The sequence below is a fragment of the Morone saxatilis genome, unplaced genomic scaffold (genome assembly GCF_004916995.1).
Source record: "Morone saxatilis isolate NCDOM2014 unplaced genomic scaffold, NCSU_SB_2.0 Contig20, whole genome shotgun sequence".
In the NCBI taxonomy this organism is placed as follows: Eukaryota; Metazoa; Chordata; class Actinopteri; family Moronidae; genus Morone; species Morone saxatilis.
In genome coordinates, this window is record NW_023339763.1 from 11850246 (window position 1) to 11871741 (window position 21496).

At 36.2% G+C, this 21496-nt stretch overlaps 1 protein-coding gene across 1 annotated transcript in view; it reads left to right on the forward strand.

The window, feature by feature from the left end:
- The window catches only part of rxfp2a (relaxin family peptide receptor 2a), a 45520-nt gene that overhangs the window by 8574 nt on the left and 15450 nt on the right, over positions 1 to 21496 (forward strand). Inside the window, exons 2-12 of the mRNA XM_035665982.1 lie at positions 1156 to 1299; positions 5239 to 5322; positions 5710 to 5815; positions 8817 to 8888; positions 11761 to 11832; positions 12499 to 12570; positions 13733 to 13804; positions 16077 to 16151; positions 16665 to 16736; positions 19522 to 19593; positions 20391 to 20465. Of these exons, the coding sequence (XP_035521875.1) occupies positions 1156 to 1299; positions 5239 to 5322; positions 5710 to 5815; positions 8817 to 8888; positions 11761 to 11832; positions 12499 to 12570; positions 13733 to 13804; positions 16077 to 16151; positions 16665 to 16736; positions 19522 to 19593; positions 20391 to 20465 (916 nt within the window). The remainder of the gene's footprint in view (positions 1 to 1155; positions 1300 to 5238; positions 5323 to 5709; positions 5816 to 8816; positions 8889 to 11760; positions 11833 to 12498; positions 12571 to 13732; positions 13805 to 16076; positions 16152 to 16664; positions 16737 to 19521; positions 19594 to 20390; positions 20466 to 21496) is intronic.

Below are 21496 nucleotides of genomic sequence, written 5' to 3' on the forward strand. Positions count from 1 at the left end.
AAATGTAAACTAAAGCTTTTCAGCTTTTCAGCATAAAAAATGTTAAAAACTTGCTTTTCATTAAACTAATTCAGGCAGTAGCCTATAGACCTTTTTTTTAAGTAAAGGCCATTATAATGAATTGTAATATTAATATGAATTAATATTATTGTAATATCAGCTATGGTTTGTGGTGTGAGACTTGTTCATTGTACTATGTTATTATTTCAAATTTGTAATCCTGATAATAATCCCCATTTAGTTAATGTAATCTTATTACATATTTCTTTTTTTTTTCCCTGTAATTGATTACAGTCACTTTTTTGTATCCTGATTACCAAAGCCTGATTGTGAGGTAGTGGATTTATTTGTTATTCGTGTGAATGAAGAGAGTCACAGAGAAGGAAAGCTGGCTGTTTATTCTCATGAAGTAATGCTACTATTAAACTACTTCAGCACAAATTAACTGTATTAGCGAAATTCAAGTGAAATTTTGTTTAGTTATATGTTGCTGTTAACATATGCTTAAGTTACCTGTGCGTGCAGTAAAAGGAAGTATAACATGGTTTTGTATTTGCGTCTCTAAAATGTGAGTCGCTGTGCAATTTATGGACTTGGCACAACAGCTGTAACTTTATTAATCATTTCTATAATTTAACCCCATGGAGACAGGATCGGTAAGGATGGCAAATAATATGGTACTTTACAATTCAGACAGGCGCCTTTCTTCGACCAGTGGTCTATTGGAGCTCTTAGGAAATTTTTATTTTACTGTAAATAAAAAACAGATCTGTCTACTCTGGAAAGACAAAAATATTTTCCTGTCCTGTCAAGTTTATTATTGGGAAGATTTTTCATTTTAGCTGCTTAAAGCATCAAAGTTTCCCAGTATTTGCTGTTGTGGCATTGTTGTAGCAAATGGATTTGTGATGCTCACAGTATTTTTAAAAAGCATTTGAAATTCAGAATCAGTGGCCAATACAAACCTGTATTCTGATGACTTGGTATCTTTTGTATTATGCCTGCATATTTAATACTGGTATTTCATTCAAAAATAGTAATGCTTCACTTGCAAAATGCCACTGAGACTCATCCTGTAATGTGACATTTAACCAATGGAATTTGGTGCTAATTGTAAGTAAGTATCTCACTCTCTTTCCTGCATCTCTCCCTCAGCACTGCTGGCCAGCAGGGTGGAAGTAGACACCAGATGCCCCCTCGGCCATTTCCCATGTGGGAACATAAGTGAGTGCCTTCCACAGGCTTTGCAGTGTAATGGACACAAGGATTGTCCCAATGGAGCTGACGAGCGTCGCTGTGGTAAGTGTGTGTATGTAAATTAAGCCTCAGAACGTTTAGGGTGACCGAGAAATACTGCCAGCAAAAAATAAATGATAATTTTTTATTTTGTTACTGTACCTAAAACTGTAGCTTAACACAATGAGTGTTTATCAGTCTTCCCCTAAAAAGGCTCATTACATTCCTTCCCTCTGCCAACTGATGCGACTGATTGCTGTCGACAAATATCAACAAAATAAACAAACTTCAACACAAATCTACTTTCATTGCACATAAAGGCTAAAACCTGATTCATCTTAGCTTCATTTCACAAATTTGCCTTTTTACAGCATGTAAGTTTGATTTTGTGTATCCATACAAGTGGAAGACAGAGAAATCATCCAGCTAGTTTCAACAAAAAGACAAATGCTGTACGAGTCTCATTACGGCAATGGCAGCAAAAGTAGAAATTCTCATTTTACATCTACAGACAAAGGGTGAACGTTAAGAATACAATTTACCTTGAATATAGTGTCTTTTGTCATGGTTTTCCCTACAAGCAGAGTTTAAACTCAACCACATTGTGGTCTCTGTACTTTACGGCAAATGTATCAGACTCTTCTCTGATCAGCAGGAAGAAAAAAAAAAGCCAAGAGAAGTTCATTATTAGCAGAGACTTGCCCATGTCCTCTCCAAGTGAGTTAGTAAGAGCAGGTAAAATCAAGTAATTATTAAAAGTCCTTAAATCAACTCCCATATCCAAGCTGTGCCAGAGAATTTGAAAAAAAGTGAAGAGGATTTTGGATTCCTTTATATCCAAGTGATATTTTAAACCTTTGTCAGTATGGACATGCATCATGACCATACTGACAACATTGTTAGATTAGTTAGATTCTCCACAATTCAGTTGTTAGTTCATTTTACAAAAACCATGAGCACCAAAGTATCAAATTATCAAATCTTAAAATACAATTGCTTAATTTTTATACTATACTATATATTATAAGTAATATACCTATTTAAATAAACAATTTCGTAGTATTGTCCATCTTTGCCCTGTAAGAGTTTTGTGCAAAAGGAATTAGACGCCTCTTCCAAATAAAGCCAGGTTGAGTTCAGAAGCAAATTTAAGTCCGGTCTATTAACTGAAGTTTTTTGGTAGTGACTTATTGAGAAAAAAACATGCCATAAGAATTTGAAAAAAGTTATAATCACATAAAACTTTTGCACGTAGTGGCTTTATATATCAAACACAGCCAAAAAGAGAGATTCAACAGTTACTGTTCCCTACATTCACAAAGGAACAGGCTGCTCGTCAGTAGATTAGTGAGGGCTTCACTGACATCAAAGCACAGCTTTGTGCCAGCAACCTAAACCAACCTCCTGGGAGAGCTCACAGATTTATGCCATTCTGACAGTTTATTATAAAGACATACCACTGGAGTCATTCTGGTCAAGTGTGGACTAGAATGACTGCCATGATGCAGCAGTGAAGAGTCCGTTCATTTTACACCATGGCAGCAACTGAAATGTTTAATAAAATCAAAAATTTAGGATGACATGCTTGTTGCATTGGTGATACAGTTAGAAAGTGCTCACAGCAGTCCTTGTGTATTGATGGATTTAGCAAAGGAGGAAAGGAACAGGTTCAGATCTTATTTGGCTCAGTATAAATCATAAATGCCAGTTCAATTTGTAATGAGTTTTAAAAAGCAACAGTATCCTATCATATTACTGCACATTTATTCATTTTGAAATGCAAAGACTGTTTGTTTCATTTTGGTATTGTTTGATTAAATATTTATTAAATAATTTTAACCAGAGCATTGGAGAGAGTCACTTTGATTTGAGTTTTGAGAACAAACAGTTCTTGTATCTTGGCAAAAACCCCCAGACCCAGACTTCCAGAACCCACTGGACCGTTGCTGTCCTGTATCCCTCAGGATCTTGGGCCATCTGGAGTATGAGCCACTGGAAAAAAAAACTCCTCACCACACTCTGTATTCTCAAAAACCTGCTTTCGTTCCGTGATTTATGTGAGAAGAATGGTACCGTATCTGTCTGTTAGCGTCATGTTTAATATATGTGTATTAAAAAAGAGCCATTTTCAATATATACCGTAACTTCTCACACCATGTTCATTGTTCACTGAAGACCAGATTGATTTTATTTTAATCTAATATACTAATGTAAATGTTTGTAAATAAGTAAAAACAATTCTGAAAGAAGAAATGACACAAGGACTTTATAGTATTAGTCATGAAATGCAGTAAACACATTTTGGTTTTTCCTACGTCCCTTTTTAAGTAACACAATATTATATTTTGAAAAACATTGTACTTTCTGCAGGGTAAAGGCATATTTTTCATATCGGCTAAATCAACAAGCACAAATTAGTCTCAGTCTGGCTGTGGTAGTATGTTCCTGCCAATAACCAGAGACCCATTCGGTGCTGTATTACTTCTCCTCATTCCCATCGTCATCATCAGGCAGCCAGACCCTACTCTCGTGTTGTACAACATTGCTGTAATAAGAATTTGGGAGAAAACATACCAATGGGCACCAGGCCCTTCCGCAGTATGCTGTACATCATCTTCACAAGCGTCTTATTACTTGTTCATTTTCAAAGATAAACACTGACCTGCTGGAAATCTTGATAAGGGTGTATACAACTTGAATATATAAACACTGCAGCCCTTGTATCTGTGGGGTCTCTGACATTTGAACGTGAATCTCTGTTTAATTTTAGGCAAATATCTGCATACACCACAGGGAATTTTGTGTAATTGCATGTGTTGGATAAAAGCAACTTGCCTAGTGCATGACCCTACACCTGCTAAATACCTGTTCTTCACGTCTGCAGTGCTTCTCTAAACTGTGCCGACTGCCGTCTACTATAGTATATAATATATACTAATACGCAGACTATAGATAGATACCTCATACAACCCCACTTCAAAAAACTATCCATTTAATTGGTAACAGGCTCAAAGAAAATCTTCACGTAAGAGGGAGTGCCATAGCATAACATTGTTTCTTTTACACCAATGTGCTAAGGTGCCAGTATCAGATAGTAAAGGATGGCCTAGTAAAATTTAGTTTTGTCAAAATGTGTGACTAGCTTTCAGTTATCTATCATCTACAGCTAATCTGAGGCTCATTCAGATATTCAGTGCCAATTAGTCTGATATAGTTGTTATAATCCCTTTTTTCTGAGTACAAAGGATGAGTGTGTAGCTTTGTTCAGGGTCGCCGTAGGTTGCTAGGTTGCAGGCATAAAAGGTGATGAAGTCATACTCAAACCGACGAGGTGGGAGTACTTAATTTTGACTTATTGATACTCATTAGAATACTAGTCAGCCAAGCACAATGCAAGGTCTGCCCTCACTGTGATGTAGTTATGTATAATAGTTACTTAGACAAAGTAGATGAGTATAAAATATTTGTCTTGATAATGAAGTTTTGCAGTAGACATTGCAATAGCCTGGAGCCAACTTGTGTTTTGATAGTACTGATCTCAATAACATAACAGATTAATACATTCAACAATATTTAGATTGTACCAAGTCCCTTGTGTTTTTGAAATTTGGCACCTGTCAGATCTCTTTACATGTTGCGAACTGACATGAATTTTAAAAATAACTGCATTGAAACGTCAGGAAATTATGCCAGAACAGTGTTTTCAGCTCAACTTCTGCAGTCTCCTGTGAGGCACATTTGACTGTAATTAAAAGTCGATATCTGAGGATCCCAGTCCAAAACCTTCAGGAAATCATCCAATGTGCAAAAATATGGCTTTCAACACTGCAGTGATTTAACAAAACAGAATGCCTCAATGCTGGTAAAGTTAATTATCATGTCCTGTACAACACTTCCTCAACCTAATCCTCATATGAGTCAAATCACAGCCATCCAGCTGATTGTTTTATTTGACCTGTCTGCAGTGTACAAATAATTATTGTTTCTTGTTTGGCTTTGCAGGGGACAATTTTGGATGGGCGGACTTATTTGGTCAAACGCTACACAATACCAATCCTGTGGACCAGTACTTCCTGAATGAGTGTTGTAAGTGTGTGTTGTGTATACAGTATTTTATATTTATATATATATATGGAAACGCTGCATGGCTCTGATGGCTCTTTAGTTAGGCAGTTGAAAAAATAGAATCCAGGAAATCTTGCTTAATGTCAAGTGGTGCAGATAACCATGGAAAAAGACTATGAATGAATTAATGTATTAAATGAATAATTCGAGCATGAGCAATAAGACAGACCAACGCTTATCGACTCTAAGTCTTAATTAGGTTTCATTGTGTCCCTTATAGGTTTCAAAATAGGTTTCATGTTGTGTCCCACATTGCCACTGCTATAACGTATAAGCATTCTGTAATAAGTCTCTATAGTTAACATTTATGAATGCTATATTAAAGTGTGTGTATGCGTGTGGGTGTAGTCTTGCAGGAGTATCCAGCGAGTTGTGACTGCATACAGACAGACGTAGAGTGCGTGGAAGTCAACCTGCAGGATGTCCCTCTACTCTCTCCAAATGTCACCTGGCTGTAAGTGTCCTCTGACTGTAATGACTCTTATACTTCTACCTTTGTAACTACCAATTTGAGTAGTCTTCACAATGCTTGTTTCCTCAAGAAGCTAATTTAGGTTAAGACCTGGTTTCAGCAGGATTTCTGACAAAAGGGCCTCGCTGAACAGAGGAATGACCTAAAAAAAACACCAAGATCCAATTACCATGACTGTTCTCAAAGGATTAGAAATCCCAGAAATGTTTAAATTTGTTGGATTTTGGTCTCAGCTATCTTTGCATTTTTATACATTTTAGCATTTTCCTCCACCTTCTTTTGTACCTGGCTTTTGGAAGTCTAAGCCTAAACCCCAGGTTTAACTTCCCGGATCTTGTTTGTAATCTGCTTAAATGAATTTGAGTGGGGTTGTGTACTGTGAGTATTGTGAGTAAAGAAAGACAAAAACTCTACTGTTGTTTATAAGTGCTGGTCAGTGTCTTGGCAGCTGTAATACCCAGTGTTTCTCTGCTGAGTGGTGGAATAGTGTCTGGTGTTTCGCTTCTGAGTGGAGAGGACTCCCTGAACAAAACAAATTGAAACCACCTCTGAATGAAATAACCATTGATTGAACACTGACTGGAGTAGCCAATAAAAAAAGATTTACTTCTGTTTAGGACATTTTCATAAACTGTGCTGTCCGTACATTCATCTCTGTCTCAGATCCTCTGCATCTGACAAGTCATTCTAGTGAGGCCTGATTGCTTAATTGAATCATCCATTCCTTTTCAATTTGGACTCTCAGTAATAAACCTCACACAATTGATTGCTCTGTTGCCTGTGAGAACCAGGAAAAAAATACTTATCGAGTCTTTAAAACGAGTCTCCTAAAACGAGTTTGAACAATTTTGTTGTTGGTTCATTAATTTCCTCAAATTGGCAAAAAATTGGTTATACCCCGATCATTATGTCTCATTTAATGAAGCCACCCTGTTTGTCCTGAATGATTGCAGAATGGTGTGATTTCTCGTTCTCTAAATCTTTAATCTTCACGAGCTAACACTAGGATGTTTGGGGACTTCACTGAGATAGTTTTGTACTTTCTGTCAGATGTCATGCACATGATTCTCATCACACTCTTGACCTTTGCGAGATATCTCGGTTTGTTTTTAAGTGGCATTTAGATTTTGGCATCGATTTCATTTGCATATTCTCATAAATATGCCATTTTCCTCTCAATGTGTCATCTTATTTATTCCGGGATTGTTAAACGAAAGGAAGCAGGTCATTTTACACGATCTTTGCTTTTATACAGGCCATCACTCTGTTTCATATTTAGAAGGTTACTCTTGATAAAGTATAAGTTCTTAAGTTAAGTGATCCATAAATCCTTGTATTTTTTCTTCAGCCGCAGACATCAAGTAACAAGTACAGAACTGGATGCTGCTGACAACAACACTTTGCTCCTGCTTTATCTTCTCTGCAGTGGCTGCTTTATAGTTGTAGAATCAATTCCACAGTTTTACTGATTACTCTTAGAGCTCTGTCTGGCCTTGCTTCGATATCGATTTTAGATTGACATATGACTAACCCAAACACAAGCCAGAGCCTAGTTTGAGATCCCATAGGACTTATTGGAACCACCTCCTGGTCTAAACAAAAAAGGTGACTGGGTTTTTGCTGTTCAGTTCAAAAACTGTTTTTAGTAGTATTTTTAATTTTCTTTCTGTTCTGTTTCTTCCATACAGCAATTTACTTGCTGTATTTCCTCTGTTTTAGTAACCTTTATTTCTAAGTTGGGAGGCAACTGATTTACAATGGCCTCTAAAAAGTTCCTCTGCTTTTATAGTATATGAACCTTTTATAGCTTGGGATACAGTTGCCTGAACTCAATCTGACCTTCAGTCTGTTTGAATATCCTTTTTGTGGAAATACATCACTAACACTGCCTGGGACTTTATGTCTTCTCATTAATTCCTCTTTGAAACTTGGTATTCAGCAGGGCTCCATGTTCAGTCTCCTTTTGAAGCTGGTTCCTCTGTGTTAGCAGTTTAGCTAATGGTTACACAATGAAAGCTACTTTTATAGTTATCTTCAAACAAATGATATGAAGAGCGAGTTTATATATTTACTGTGCTAATCTGATTTGTAAAAACTCTCTTCCTATCTGCTCCCACAAATGTAGCCTAAATAAAATCAGAAAATCAAATCTGAACTTTGAGTTGAAATATAATTTCCCCACCAGTAGATGGTGAAATGGTCTTCAAAGTTTATAAATCATTTGAACTACAACTAATATATTTCTTTCCCGTTTCAAAATGTTCTTTCCAGTCCCCACCTGGTGTGAAATAGGAGATCACCTTAGGCCATCACACCACAAAACTTTTCCTTTGAAGAAAATATATTAAACCAGAACAATACTTGCTTGTCTTTTTGTTTTTAGGTGCACACGAGCCTTTCAATGGGCTCTGATTTGTATTAATGGTCTACTCGTGTCCTTTTTTCTGTTTGGTTTTATCTTTTGTGTGTGATCCTGGACTCATCTGTATTGAAAGGCTTTTAATAACAACCTTGGTGTTAATATATTTGCTTTATAGGTGTCTGAATGTGAAAGCCCATTGTTGGAGAATATTGTTGATTTCTTTGCTGATGCATATGTGTGTTATATTGTAGTTAAATAAGCATGCAACAGCTTTTTTTTTTTTTCCTTTTTGCTACTAATGGTGTGATCTGCTGTGGTGCAAATAAGTTCAATCTTATTAAAGATTCAAACAAAGATGGCTCACTTGAAGTCTAATGCAAATGCAATTTTTGGGCTCATCAGTCATTACTGTGTCTACTCTGACAGACTGTACTTCTATTATTATTAAATCCAGAAACTCTTTTAAAGCCATTTTAGAATAAAATAGCAGTAGTTAAGATTTTTGTGTCACTGTTTATTGCTCATAACGCTTTAGACCTTTCTCTCTCTCTCTCTCTGTCTGTTTATGTGTAATGTGTGTCATGTTTTTCTAACTCTGGCATTTCATGGGTTTTGTTATAGGTCACTGAGGAGCAATGAGATCCGAGTGTTGTCAGATTTTGTTTTTTCGGAATACTCTGCCCTAGAGAGACTGTGAGTATTTTTATGCTGTTTTCCACATGTACGCAATATACATTTTTAGATCGTTTTTCTCATCATTCATGTGTTTCTTTATTCACAACTTTGTGTACAACTGTGGCTACTTCCTCAGAGTCTGTTAAAAGAGATTTTAAGTCCTTCACACAACAAGTAAACATGAATGAACAAAAATCAAAACTGGTGAATGTAACACCTTAAGAAAACATACATTGTTATACAGTTAATTAGGTAAAGGAGGTGTTTTTACTATTACACTGTTAAAGATTAGAAAAAGACAAAAGGACAAAAGAGCCAAATACATATTATTCAAAGAAACATATTTTAATAATATAGATTAGAACATGTCACCTTTTTTGGTGAATTAATTTGGTATTTTGGCAGTTTCTTCATCTTTTAACAGAAAACACTATGTATTACCATTAAACTATGCTTTTTTTTGCTTGTGTTTAAATTTAATTTGAAACATTTCACAGAAAATTTGATCACAAAACCAAAATGAGCTTAACACACACATACAAATCTATAATGTGCTGCCACATGAACATAATCCAGTTTAATGGAATAAATTCATCGGCCATGCCATGGACGTTAAGTCATTCCTGTTACTCTGTCTCTTAAGTCACGGTGGATATGATGACAGACAGTATTAATGCTCTAATGAGATTTCATTGTGAGTACGTCTCTACCAGTCAGACATTTGTGTGTTTTTAAAAATAGTTTGTGTGTGTGTTTATAAGTTACTGCATTTTACTGCAGACAGAACCAGACAAACTGGTGTCATTATGTTGATTAATTATATTATACTGGAATGATTGTATTATGTGAGACAGACTGCGGTCTATGCAAAAAGAAAAGGTTCATACATCTCATTGATGTCATGATGTGATCCAGGCAGCTAGAGGGACAGTTAGTCTCGAATCTCTTGCTTTTCAAAACTTACTGAGAAAAGCTTCATAAATAATCACGTCAAATGATAAACAAGACGGCAAAGAGGCCCAATTGTCACAACTTGACCCTCACCAATAACATTTAACATACTATTTGATTTATAGTACAACTAACAAAAGCCTCAAAAAGCAAAACCTCTGACGAATTAAAACAGAAACGTATTGCAAAATATAATATCTTGTTCCTACTTAATTTAACTCCACCCACACAACGTTACCATTTACAAAAACAAAGATATTTTAGATGACCGGATATCTGCATGCAGACTATTTAATTTGATAAAGAGTTTTATTTATCCGGGTTTCATCTGAGGCTGATACAGACTATCTCACAGTATACTGGTTCAGTTTAGTCAGTGTAGATGTTTGTAAGGAAGTGTGGATTAGTGTATCTGAAGAACTACACAGAACTAAATCCTGGTTAGAATTATATTTATCCATAAATATTACTTACCATACCTTACGGAAAAAGGTGCAATAATGGAAATAAAGTGAAAGACATCATTGTCAATCAATCAGTCAGACTTTATTTGTATAGCCCTTTTCATACAAGCAAAATGTAACACAAAGTGCTCCACACATTACAAAGTAATAGAACAGATTAAGATGTATAAATACATATATACATAAAAATAAACAGAGTTATCAAAAGAAAAAGGATTCAAATGTATAAATAGAAAAAGGGGATAAATAATAATAATAATAACATAAATAGATAGACAATTAATTAAGTAAATAAAAATAAATTAAAAGCCAGACTAAAAAAGTCTACACTCTGTGCTGCTCTCAGGTCGTCAGGAAGGCTGTTCCAGAGACGAGGACCATAATGATGAAAAGATGCCTCCCCGTGTGTCTTTGTTCTGTCTTTTGGGATGATTAAAAGGCCACTACCTGAACACCTGAGTCATAGTGTAAAACAAATCTGATAAATAAGTAGGGCTAAGACCATTAAGAGCTTGATAAACCAATAAAAAGTATCTTAAAATCCATTCTGAAGCAAGCTCTCATCGCTTTATTTACCATGGTTATATTTATTTTTATTTTAGTACATTAACTTACATTACATTCACTGCCATTAACTTGCTTATGAAATGTGGCAAGTCATGACACAAACACATTTTGTCTTGGCACTCAGAGAAGAGATCAACAACAAGGAAGATAAGCAGCACAAGCAGTTTTCACACTCAGTTACCTGAAGTAAAATATAGCTCTTCTCATCACTTTTATTGCCTTGGCTAAATGTTCCCAGACAGCTTGCATCATTTAACTATACAGTAGGTAATAAAGTAACTACCCAATGTCATCAGTTTGTTGACGATTGTGATGACACAACATACTGTAATATATCATCATTAATGAAGACTTACTGGCTATTCTAACAGTTCTTAAATGTGGCTCCAGAAATATGTCTGCAACATCATCATCACGACTGGCTGTTCATCAAGATTCAAAACAGGATAGAGCAATGAACATTATAGGACTAGAAATGGCGTCATTTATTTGTTTAATTATGAGTCTAAAATGGTAAAACATGAATAGATAAAATAATTGAAGCTCTAGTCCAGCACCTGTTTTTGAGGGTTTTGTCCATGAGTCCATCTTGTCACAAAATGTGCAGGGACGTAGACATGGTTAAATTGTTTTCATCAAGCAGGTCTGTCTGCACAATCTATAAAAATAATAGCCTCTGATTGATAAAGAGTACACACCGTTTTCACTGTACCCCGTGTGTGGTTGTGGAGAATATGCTGATGAGTGTATTATCCTGTCACTCCTACCGAAGTGTGAAAGGGAAAAGAAATGGTCGTGCAGCGAATGATAATGATGATATTACTCTAACAACAGGGTATTAATCACTTTGACAGCTAAAGTGTTGGAGTTTCGGATGAATTCTTTTTTGTTTGTTTCTCTGTTCGCAGGTTTCTGCAGAACAACAGCCTCCAGTTTATATCCAAACATGCCTTCAGCGGCATGCACAATTTAAAGAGATTGTAAGTATCCCACTTGCTTCATTAATTGCGTTAATATCTCCTGAGACAACTATATTGATTTTTATTTTTATTCAGATTCAAATATCAATCCTAAACTAGGTTACTCCAGTAAGTATGTTAAGGTCAGAAAACATAGCTATTTTACGGGGTTTTACGGGGTTTAGCCACAGTGAGAAATTCTAGATGTAGCTTAGAACATACCTCTTCTGTGAACAATGAGTGACGTCAGATAGATTTTTATCAACAATAATGATTATAAAACAATGAAGACAACAACTCCCATGATCCCACACTACTACATGATGTCAAACCATGTCTTTGTAAATGTTTTAGTGTGACCTAGCAGCAGAAAATTACACACTGTACGTTTAATCAATATGAGATCCATAGTTTCAACCGTTTAACTTGAGATGATTACAGATGCCTTTATTTCATCCCACATCGACATACTCTAGCGCACTTTTCTCCTCACTAAGTTTGTGTGCTCGTAATTGTCTGCAGTAAGTTCAGAACGCCGCAGCACGATTACTCGCAAGAACAAATAGACGGTCCCACATTACTAAGGGAGTTATATCTGTGAAAAGCGCTATTTAAGTAAAATTTACATACTCACTTACTTTACTATATTTATTTAAATCCATCCCTCCTTTTTCTGCTTTTTCTCAGGTTTCTTAGTGAGAACTTGATTTCCTCCCTTAGCCCCGGTGTGTTCAATGATCTCCATCAGTTAGAGTGGCTGTGAGTAACACACACACACACATATGCACCTACAGGATGTCACTGTGTTGTGTACTCTACCGTGGTTATATATGAATGTAGAAGGAAGGACACTGTGTGACTGCTGAAATATACAAGAACACTTCAAAGTTGGCAGGAAGTATTTCTGGCAGTCATTATGTCTGTATGGGCTTTTTCCCTTTTAGATTTTAATTTGTGGTTTCGGGTCCCTCCTGAAAACAAATCCCCTCAATGTGCTTAAAATCATCTGGGTTGCCGTAGGCAAGATGGGAGAGTTGTATTTGTACCCATAACTAATCATAAATTATGGACAGCTGTGTGGATTGAATCTTATTTTTCCTGTGAAATCAAATTTGACTCAAGTGTACCATAAAACAAAAATGAATTTGTGTTCATCTCATGAGGTCAAGAGCTTAGAGAAGTGGATTATTTATTTAGTGGTCCTGAGTTTTGAGCTGTGCACTTTGTTTCAGCCGTGTAACAAGCTACATGTATTCTGCATTCAGACTCAGCAGGTCATACAACAATGACGCTTTGATACCATTAGCCCCTTGACTCCTCACTCTATAATTTGTCTATCTAGTGACAATAAACACCCAAACAGAGAAAATGTAATTAATAAAAACGAGTAAAAAGCATTTACAGTGGGGTAAAAAAAGCTACTTTAATATACCATGTTTTTTTACAGTTAGTCCACTCTGTTATTTGGTCTTGGAAAACATTGTTTTATAATAAACAACACTATCTCAAAAGTTCAACTGATAAGAAAAAGCAGTAGTGTGTCAGTGTTTACTTATGGTACCCTGTAGGTCACCAGTGAGTGAGTGTATGATGATAAGGTGTGTGGTATGGTGTTGTTGTAGAAACATTTCTTAGACACCTCTGATTTACTGTGCTGCTTCAAAGGCATAGTTCCACATTTTGGGATATAGGCCTTTCTTGCCAAGAGTTAGATTACAGGATTGATACCACTCTCATGTCTGCATGGTAACCTACCTTTGGACAGATCAATTTCTGGCTACATTTAATGTACAGACATGAGAGTGGTATCAATCTAATTCTTTATAAGTAAGCAAAAAAGCATATTCCCCAAAATGCTGAACTATTCTTTTAATAACAATTGCATAATTGTTTTTTATTGTTTCCTCTTTTTTTGTCCCAGGATGTTGGATCATAACCCACTAAGCCTCCTGTCCCAGGATACTTTCATTGGGCTCCAGTCTCTCATGTATCTGTGAGTTGCATCATTTTCCCTTAAAAATGTTCTGTTTTAGTGTTGATTAATTTATAATCTTCAACTTGTTTCCAAATGTTTTGAGTTCTCTGAAATGAGGAATTTCAGATTTCTGTTGTGCATGCGTGTGAATGTATTCAAAAAATTTCTACATACACTAACTCAATATACTCAATATTTCAATATAAAACTCAATATAGGAAAAAAAGTATTTTAGTCAGACCACATGTGTATCAGTCTGTCGTGTGAGGCATGCCAGAACTTTTCTACAATCAACTTTCCTCCAAACCTTTCAGGGGAGATCAATAACTTCCATGCATGTCAAATGTCTGCTTAGTTATACAACTCAATTACAGGCCTCATTTGATGCTCAGTCATGTCTTGTGTTATGATGGTGATCAAGTATCAAGAGAGTCAGCCGAGCCTTACAATGGATGTCAATATATCAGTTTCTCCTGGCTAGTGTTGTTCATTTCAAAAGCCAGCAGCTCAAATCAGGTCAGGTTTATAGAGCACATTTCAAAACAACAGGCTGATCAAAGTGATTAAAAATGCAGTTACAAAATAATTCTGTCTGTATTTCTTAGAGGAGATGCACTTTAATAGTTTTCTCTTATAAGATTCTCTTAAAAATGTTTAAAAATGAAACCATGATTGTTTCCATCCTTACAGACCACTTCACATTTCTGTCTCTCTTTATCTCTCTCCGTCATCGCCCTTCCACTTCCCTCCTCTCCATCCAGTCTCCCTGCATCACTGACCTGGCTTGGCTCAGCCCTCACTATTGTTCTTTGTGCAACATCAAGATTACACTAATGCTCTCCCAGTTTTTTATTTAAGTCACATCTCAGCCCCTTTCACACTTATCTGCCCACAGTTCATCTCTCCACTTGACTCAATCTCCCTGTGTTTTCTTTTTAACAGCTATCTTTTTCTTTTTAATGTTTATGCTTGAAAGATAAAAGCCCCTTTAAATCTGTTCTCACTCTGTCTGCCTAGTCAAAGAGTGTTTGTACCTCCTGGGAGTGACTGTTAGACAGGAGTGACCGTATGCCTCTCTTTTGGTTTTCCCCGTTCATCAGTGGAATCAGCGAGGAGTCGATCCTTTGTTTCTGGTCTCTGCTTCGTCTCCTCTGAAGTGGTCCCACCCGAAATATCAAAGTCTGTTTTTAATCTGAAAACTGTGTGGAACTGAGATGTGTCGACTATATTGTAACTTTTCAGTGTCTAAGGGGGATTTTACTCCCTTTAGTTAAAAGACCATATGAGACAGGTTTCATGTTCTACCCCATTAACTACAGATATAGATACATATGCTTTGGTTTATTGCCTTCCATTTTTCAAAGCAAAGGCTTTTACTCTAATTTCCCCTCTTCCAGGCAAACATTTCTGTTCATTTCAGGACTTGCAGAGACTTGAAAATGACCTGAGATAGGTAACACATGACAGTGAATTTGGTATTTTATCCATTGCTGATTGGTAATGCTGTTGTGAGCAGATATCCTTTTAAACATTGTCATTTTTGAGAGCTGAAGAACACCATATCAAAGATTTGCAGTGGGATTGATATTCAATCAGTGACCAACAAAAAACCTCAATGGCAAATATGAACTTAAATAAATTAAATCAAATTAATAATTAAATTAATTCAATAAATAGCAGTGTACGTTTGTTCAGTTTTTTCTTTTTGCATTAAAAGGTTGTGTGATGTTGGAGAAAGCCACATCAAATCAAAGGATAATGGATGTATAGCTTAATCTCAAGCATGTTTTAAGTCTCTCAAAGTTAATTTTCATTCTTTAAATTAAAGGAAACCAACTGGAAGTTGAAACAGTTGAAAAATGCTGCAATATTCAAGTAATATTTATGCATTGCAAGTTTTCTTATGCATTTTAGGTAATTAGGTCATTAGATATCGCAGTTAGCAGACATGGCATGACAATACTTGAATAACATTCCTTTATTTATATTTGCAGTATAATAATAATCATTGCAAGGTGCGGTGATATTAGTCATTTGTGCATGACTGACACTTAATTTCCTGTTGTCTAGCCCATTAGTCACTGCCTTTCTGTTGCAGTAGCTTTCTAAGTTTTGTAATTTATCCTTGTCAGTTCCTTCTCTTTTTTTCAAAATAAGCCCCAGATCTTTTGTATCCAGGTATTGAAGCTGTTGGAACAGTGAATCGGCTCTGTCCTGTAGTGGTGGGAACTCCGGCTGTGTAGAGTTGTAATCTCTATTTTGCAATAACATGTTTTTTCCCTCTCGTCAGATCCATGGTAGACACCTCGCTGCAGCATCTTCCTCACCCCAGCTTCTGTCAACACATGCCCGCCTTGGACTGGCTGTGAGTCTGCTCTGACAGTGTACTTGGCGCGTGTGTGTGTGTTTGTACGCATACATAAAAATAAATGAGGCTGGTAGATGGAGGTTACAGGTTGTGCAGCTGACAATGTGAGGATCAGATCAGAGTGGTCCTCCTGACTACCTGGGAGGTGAAGTGTCCTCACCTGATGTCAGCAAAGTCGGTCAGCTCGACCAACTATTTCTGGTTAGCGAGTGCGGACTGGAGAGTGCCTGCTGGATGAGTCTAATAACGACCCTTTATGACTGTTAGCAGCTGGTCTGCACTCATACACACTCCAACAAACAATGACTGTCATTTTTTCTTATCAAAATAATAAAATACATTAATGTATTTCAGTTTTGACTAAACTTAAAAGTAAACATACATTTTTTCACAAAATCAAATTTACTCTAGCAGCACTATACACATATTTACATGTGAACGCAACATGTGTATCTTTGTCTTGTTAAGTGTACACACTGTGTTCCCCCTCCCATGTCTTTCTGCTCTCAGGGATCTTGAGGGAAACCAGATTCAAACTCTCAACTACTCTATCTTAAAGACCTGCAGCAAGCTTGAAGTTCTGTGAGTATGCCATTTTAAAACTTAATGAAAGCCAAAATGCTTGAAACACAATCGATTTTATCACTGTACAAGAGTCATAAGACATGTTTTCATTCCATTTAGGGAGCTTTTAAAGTCTATACCCCCCCTCCCCTACAGATTAGGTGCATATGCGTCATAATAATTTATTTAGCAATGAGTTTCTGCCATCAGTTATGCCATATTGTCTTTATCAACAAAAAGCTTTCTTTCAGCCTAGTGGTTTATGTCAAAATGTTAAATCTTAATTCAGCTTTGTTCAATACAGTAACATTTTTACCACTCTGTATGCAGAGTAAATAACGTTTAAAGAATCTGGCTGTATGTGTTGTGGTATCAACTTTTCCACAACAGTTTACATTTGAATTCAAATTCAGGTCCTTTTGCTAAAAAGTTGGAAATGTCAGACCTTTAGCTGCCTGTGACTCTTGCTGCTTCAACAGAAAAACAAAAAAAACATTGCATATTTAGGACCATTTGAGCTACACTAATCAGATGAAATTGTCAGTGACAGTAAATAAAATTTGATCATTTAAGTTGTGGACTAACCCTGGGAAGCTCAGTGTATCTCTGGAGTGCTGAACACTTAGTGGTCCATAAACACAATCTGGTTTCCATGTTCCTGTTCTGTTTCATATTTTAGACAAAAATAATGAAATTATGGATTTTTCGTACTTTTTTCTTCTACTTCATCATGAAGAATCTGAGTTTCGTCAGAGTTTGCATCACTGACAAGTTGGACTAATAATAATCAAGACAGACAATTACATATGAACTGTGAATTAATAAAATACCAGTGTATAGGAATTAGTGACATATAGCGATGTAGTTGTAGATTATAACTCGCTTCGCCCTCCCCTTCCAAGTGCAAAGGAGAACCTACGGTCAAAAATCCCCCCTATCTACAGCCAGTGTTTGGTTTGTCCATTCTGAGCTACTGTAGAAACTGTAGATATTAAAAGCTCATTCTAAGGTAACAAAACAACAATTCCTATATGCAGGTCATTATACACTAATGAAAACATATGATGCATATTATATTCAATTTCTGCCAATAGCTCCTCCTAAATGTTACACACTGGACCTTTAAGAGATTCCAGTTCAGCTTTCCTCTGTCTCTATCTCTCTGTCACACACACGCAAGCACACCAGACACACTTGTCTACCTTTATTAATTTCATTAGTGGAAATAAACAACAACAAATGCTTGGCAGCGTGCCATGTTCCATCACATTACCAAGAAGTAGGTCGAACAAGGACACAAATAGCTGTATCTCCTCAAAATGTGTTAACATTTAATAACTGCAGACACAGAAGAGCATTAATCAATAAATAATATATTAATATGTATACACATAGCACAAAAGGTTTACCTTGCAATGACAGAGTTATTGGGTTTTAACATTGGATTTAAAAGAAGGCAGTAACCTTACAAGGCTGAGGTGATGAAAGAGGCCCAAACAGCATTTTTCACCAGAAGGGCTCAAACAGTGATGACAAGGCTCAGAGGGGGGTAAGCTGAGATGTAGACAGGAGTGTAATCACTTTCAAAGGCAGACAGTGAAGGGTAGCATAGATTGATGTACTGGCAGCAGCTTTTTGCAGCTACAGACAGGAGATATTTTTTCTCAAAAAGTCCAAAGTAAGGGGACTTACAGTATTCAAAATTTGTAGCATTTTCAAGTTACTCAAATGACAAAGGAACCTGATTTTAACACTATGCCTTAATATGATTGTACAACTTTGTCACAATGAACATCAAATTAAAATAATATAAAACTACAACCAATTTATACTCATCAAACTGAGGAAAAAGTGTCGAGACTACCCTGAGACGTTTGATAGAGTTACAAGAAACAAATGGAAGGCATCACTTGCATGAAGGACATGTAAAGACGTCCAGCACTTAATGACTGACAAGCAATGCACGGCAAGGTAGAGAATACACTTTACTTAAGCTGCCAAGCATAAATACAAGCTGTCTGCTTTGATGTCCAAACAGCGTTAATAAATCTAGAAGGAAGCTTCTGGTTTTCATGTTTGCCAGCGCCGTTTTTATTTTTAGGAATCTAACAAGCTGCTGTCGCTTTCTTTTCAGTGCCGTCAGAGGTCACATTAGTCCACCAGTAGGGAGAGTTAGTCAGTTATAATGTCCTCAAAACCAAAAAAACAAACTTAACAAGAATCTGTGATCATAATAGATTAAACAGAGATGAAAACCAAGCACTCCACTCAGTCAACTCTCGGCTTCAGAATGAGTGTGAAATGTGTGCAATCTAGCTTCACCTTTTCTGTGTACAGGAGTCATGTTGAATCTTGTCAGTCTAGCTGACAAAATGATCCGGCAGTATCAGTATCTGTAAATGGGGCTCATGACAGGAAGGTCGACAGTTTGACTACAGGCGATGAAGTAGAAGAGCAGCGCTTATTTGTCCCGAAGATGTCTTTCAGCAAGGAATTGAACTGCCATCTTCTCCCTTGTTGCTCTGTTGTTCTATGTAGCATCTGTGCGTAAATACGTGAATGTGTACAAGAGGAGTTTAAAAAAGTTCTATATTCAACACAGAAACACTGCCTGTTTTTTTCAGGCATAGCTGTTTAAGTCAGCACTGAGTCATTGTTAACAGAAGAAGCATTGTGGGAGTTGGTAGCCATATGTTCAGATACTGCAACAAATGAGATTGCATCCAGCCTCAGCAGGGATCCACTACAGGGGAGCGGAGCGCAACTTTGCACATGATACTGACAGCAGCTCTGTCCTGTTCAGATTACTGATGGACAACAGGATCAGAAGAATTCCTGAAAACACCTTCCAGTCTCTGTGGAAACTGGCTGAACTGTGAGTAAAAGCCAGTTTGTTTTTGTCTTTATCATTCTGTTTACATAATCAATTCACTTTTTATCAACTGTCATTGATTAATAATAGGTGGCATGTGTAATCGATCACTATATTTCAGTGGAGACTGAAATGTCTATTTGAGAATTATTAAATGCTCTGTATGGAGTTTCTTATTTCTGATTGAAAATTGATTTTCAAACCCATCAGCAGACATTTGTCAGATATATACATTTATTTGAAAAGACTCAATCATGAACAGGCACATTCTTTTCAGCTATTTATTTCAAATTGAATGATCAGTAAGTGAGAACTCCTGCTTATTGTCACTTATTATTTGGTTAGGATTAAACCATTCCCAGAACAAACAATATATAATTACAATATGAGCACATCATGTCTCTATTAGTGGATTTTGTCAATTATATTTCACTATTAAATTCACCAGAAGCCTGAAGCTGATGATTGATAATGCTGATAGTTTGATGGACCTTCTAATGGCTACTTACATACTTTAACTAATGATTAGTATAATATCAGGATTCTGAGATTTACAGAACAACCATTATAGTGGATTAACCCTAAGAGGTGAGACATATAATCACATCACAGAGTGGCAAAAGAAAATGTAGAAGAACTTTGATTCACTTTATGTAAACAGAAAATATTTGTGTGTTTCCACTATTCATGCTTGAATGAGTAAACTCTGAATATAAGTGCATCTGCACTCATTTTGCTTTTGTCTGTAGAATTAGCATTTCCTTTTTTCCCTTCTCATTTTTCTCTTTAATTTTGTTTAGGAATCTGTCCAGCAACAGGATAAGGGAGCTGCCAAAAAACACCTTTAAGAACCTCTCCAAGTCCCTCCTTAAACTGTGAGTAACTGTCTGGAACTGCAAGGAGGGGTATGCTTCTTTATGTGAGGATTATTGGAGGGGATTAGGGGGAAATGGAGTATATTAAGTGTAAAAACACTATCCAGTTTTGTGGGATTTAGAGGACATGACTTTAACTTCATGGGAAAGAAAGAAAATTGAAGTATTACGCAGAACAAAAAGGTTCTCTTTTGGTGGACATTTCTGTCAGAGATGTTATTGTTGTCAAACTCGATAAAATAAGTGCTTGTTGTTTTATAGGGTACAAATCAGGTTATATACTGAGTTTAGTGTGCAAACTCTGCATACTCCATAAATGTTGCAGTGATAAAAGTTTAGCATCTGAAAGTTTGAGGTTGGATTCTAGTCCACTAAATATTAGAGGAAAATGATTACTCTATTACATTTTACATTACATTACATTTAACTCTACTACATTTATCTTACAGTTATTGTTCCTAGTTACCTTACAAATCAAAATTTTACATACAGCTTATAAAATATGATGCATTGTTATACTGTACACTGTAGTTATATTAACTAGTATTTAAATTAGTTAAAATGAACTCCACTCTGACCAACTACAACAGTAACATGCTGCTTACACATTATTGTATCAGTAATAATAATTCAGTCATATGATATAACACTCCACATAAAGAGTACTTTTGATACTTTAAGTACATTTTACCTACTTTTTTTTACAGGTCCTTGTTACCATATTCAAATCTTTTACTTAACATCTGCATATTTCTCCCATCACTGGTGAAAGGTATAAGTAGGCACAGAAATACCAAAAATGGAGCAGATGGTCTCCACAAAATAAAAACTGTGTTGCAATTCTTTGCATTTTGTCGTTGAAAATAATATTAGGCACAGCAGTGTGGGAAGATAGGCAGTCTGCGCTGAAATTTCAATATAATATGGACAAAATAACTCACAGTAGATTTTTGCTGTGCACCTTTGTCTCTCTCTCTCTCTCTCTCTCTCTCTCTCTCTCTCTCTCTCTCTCTCTCTCACCCCAACTGGAA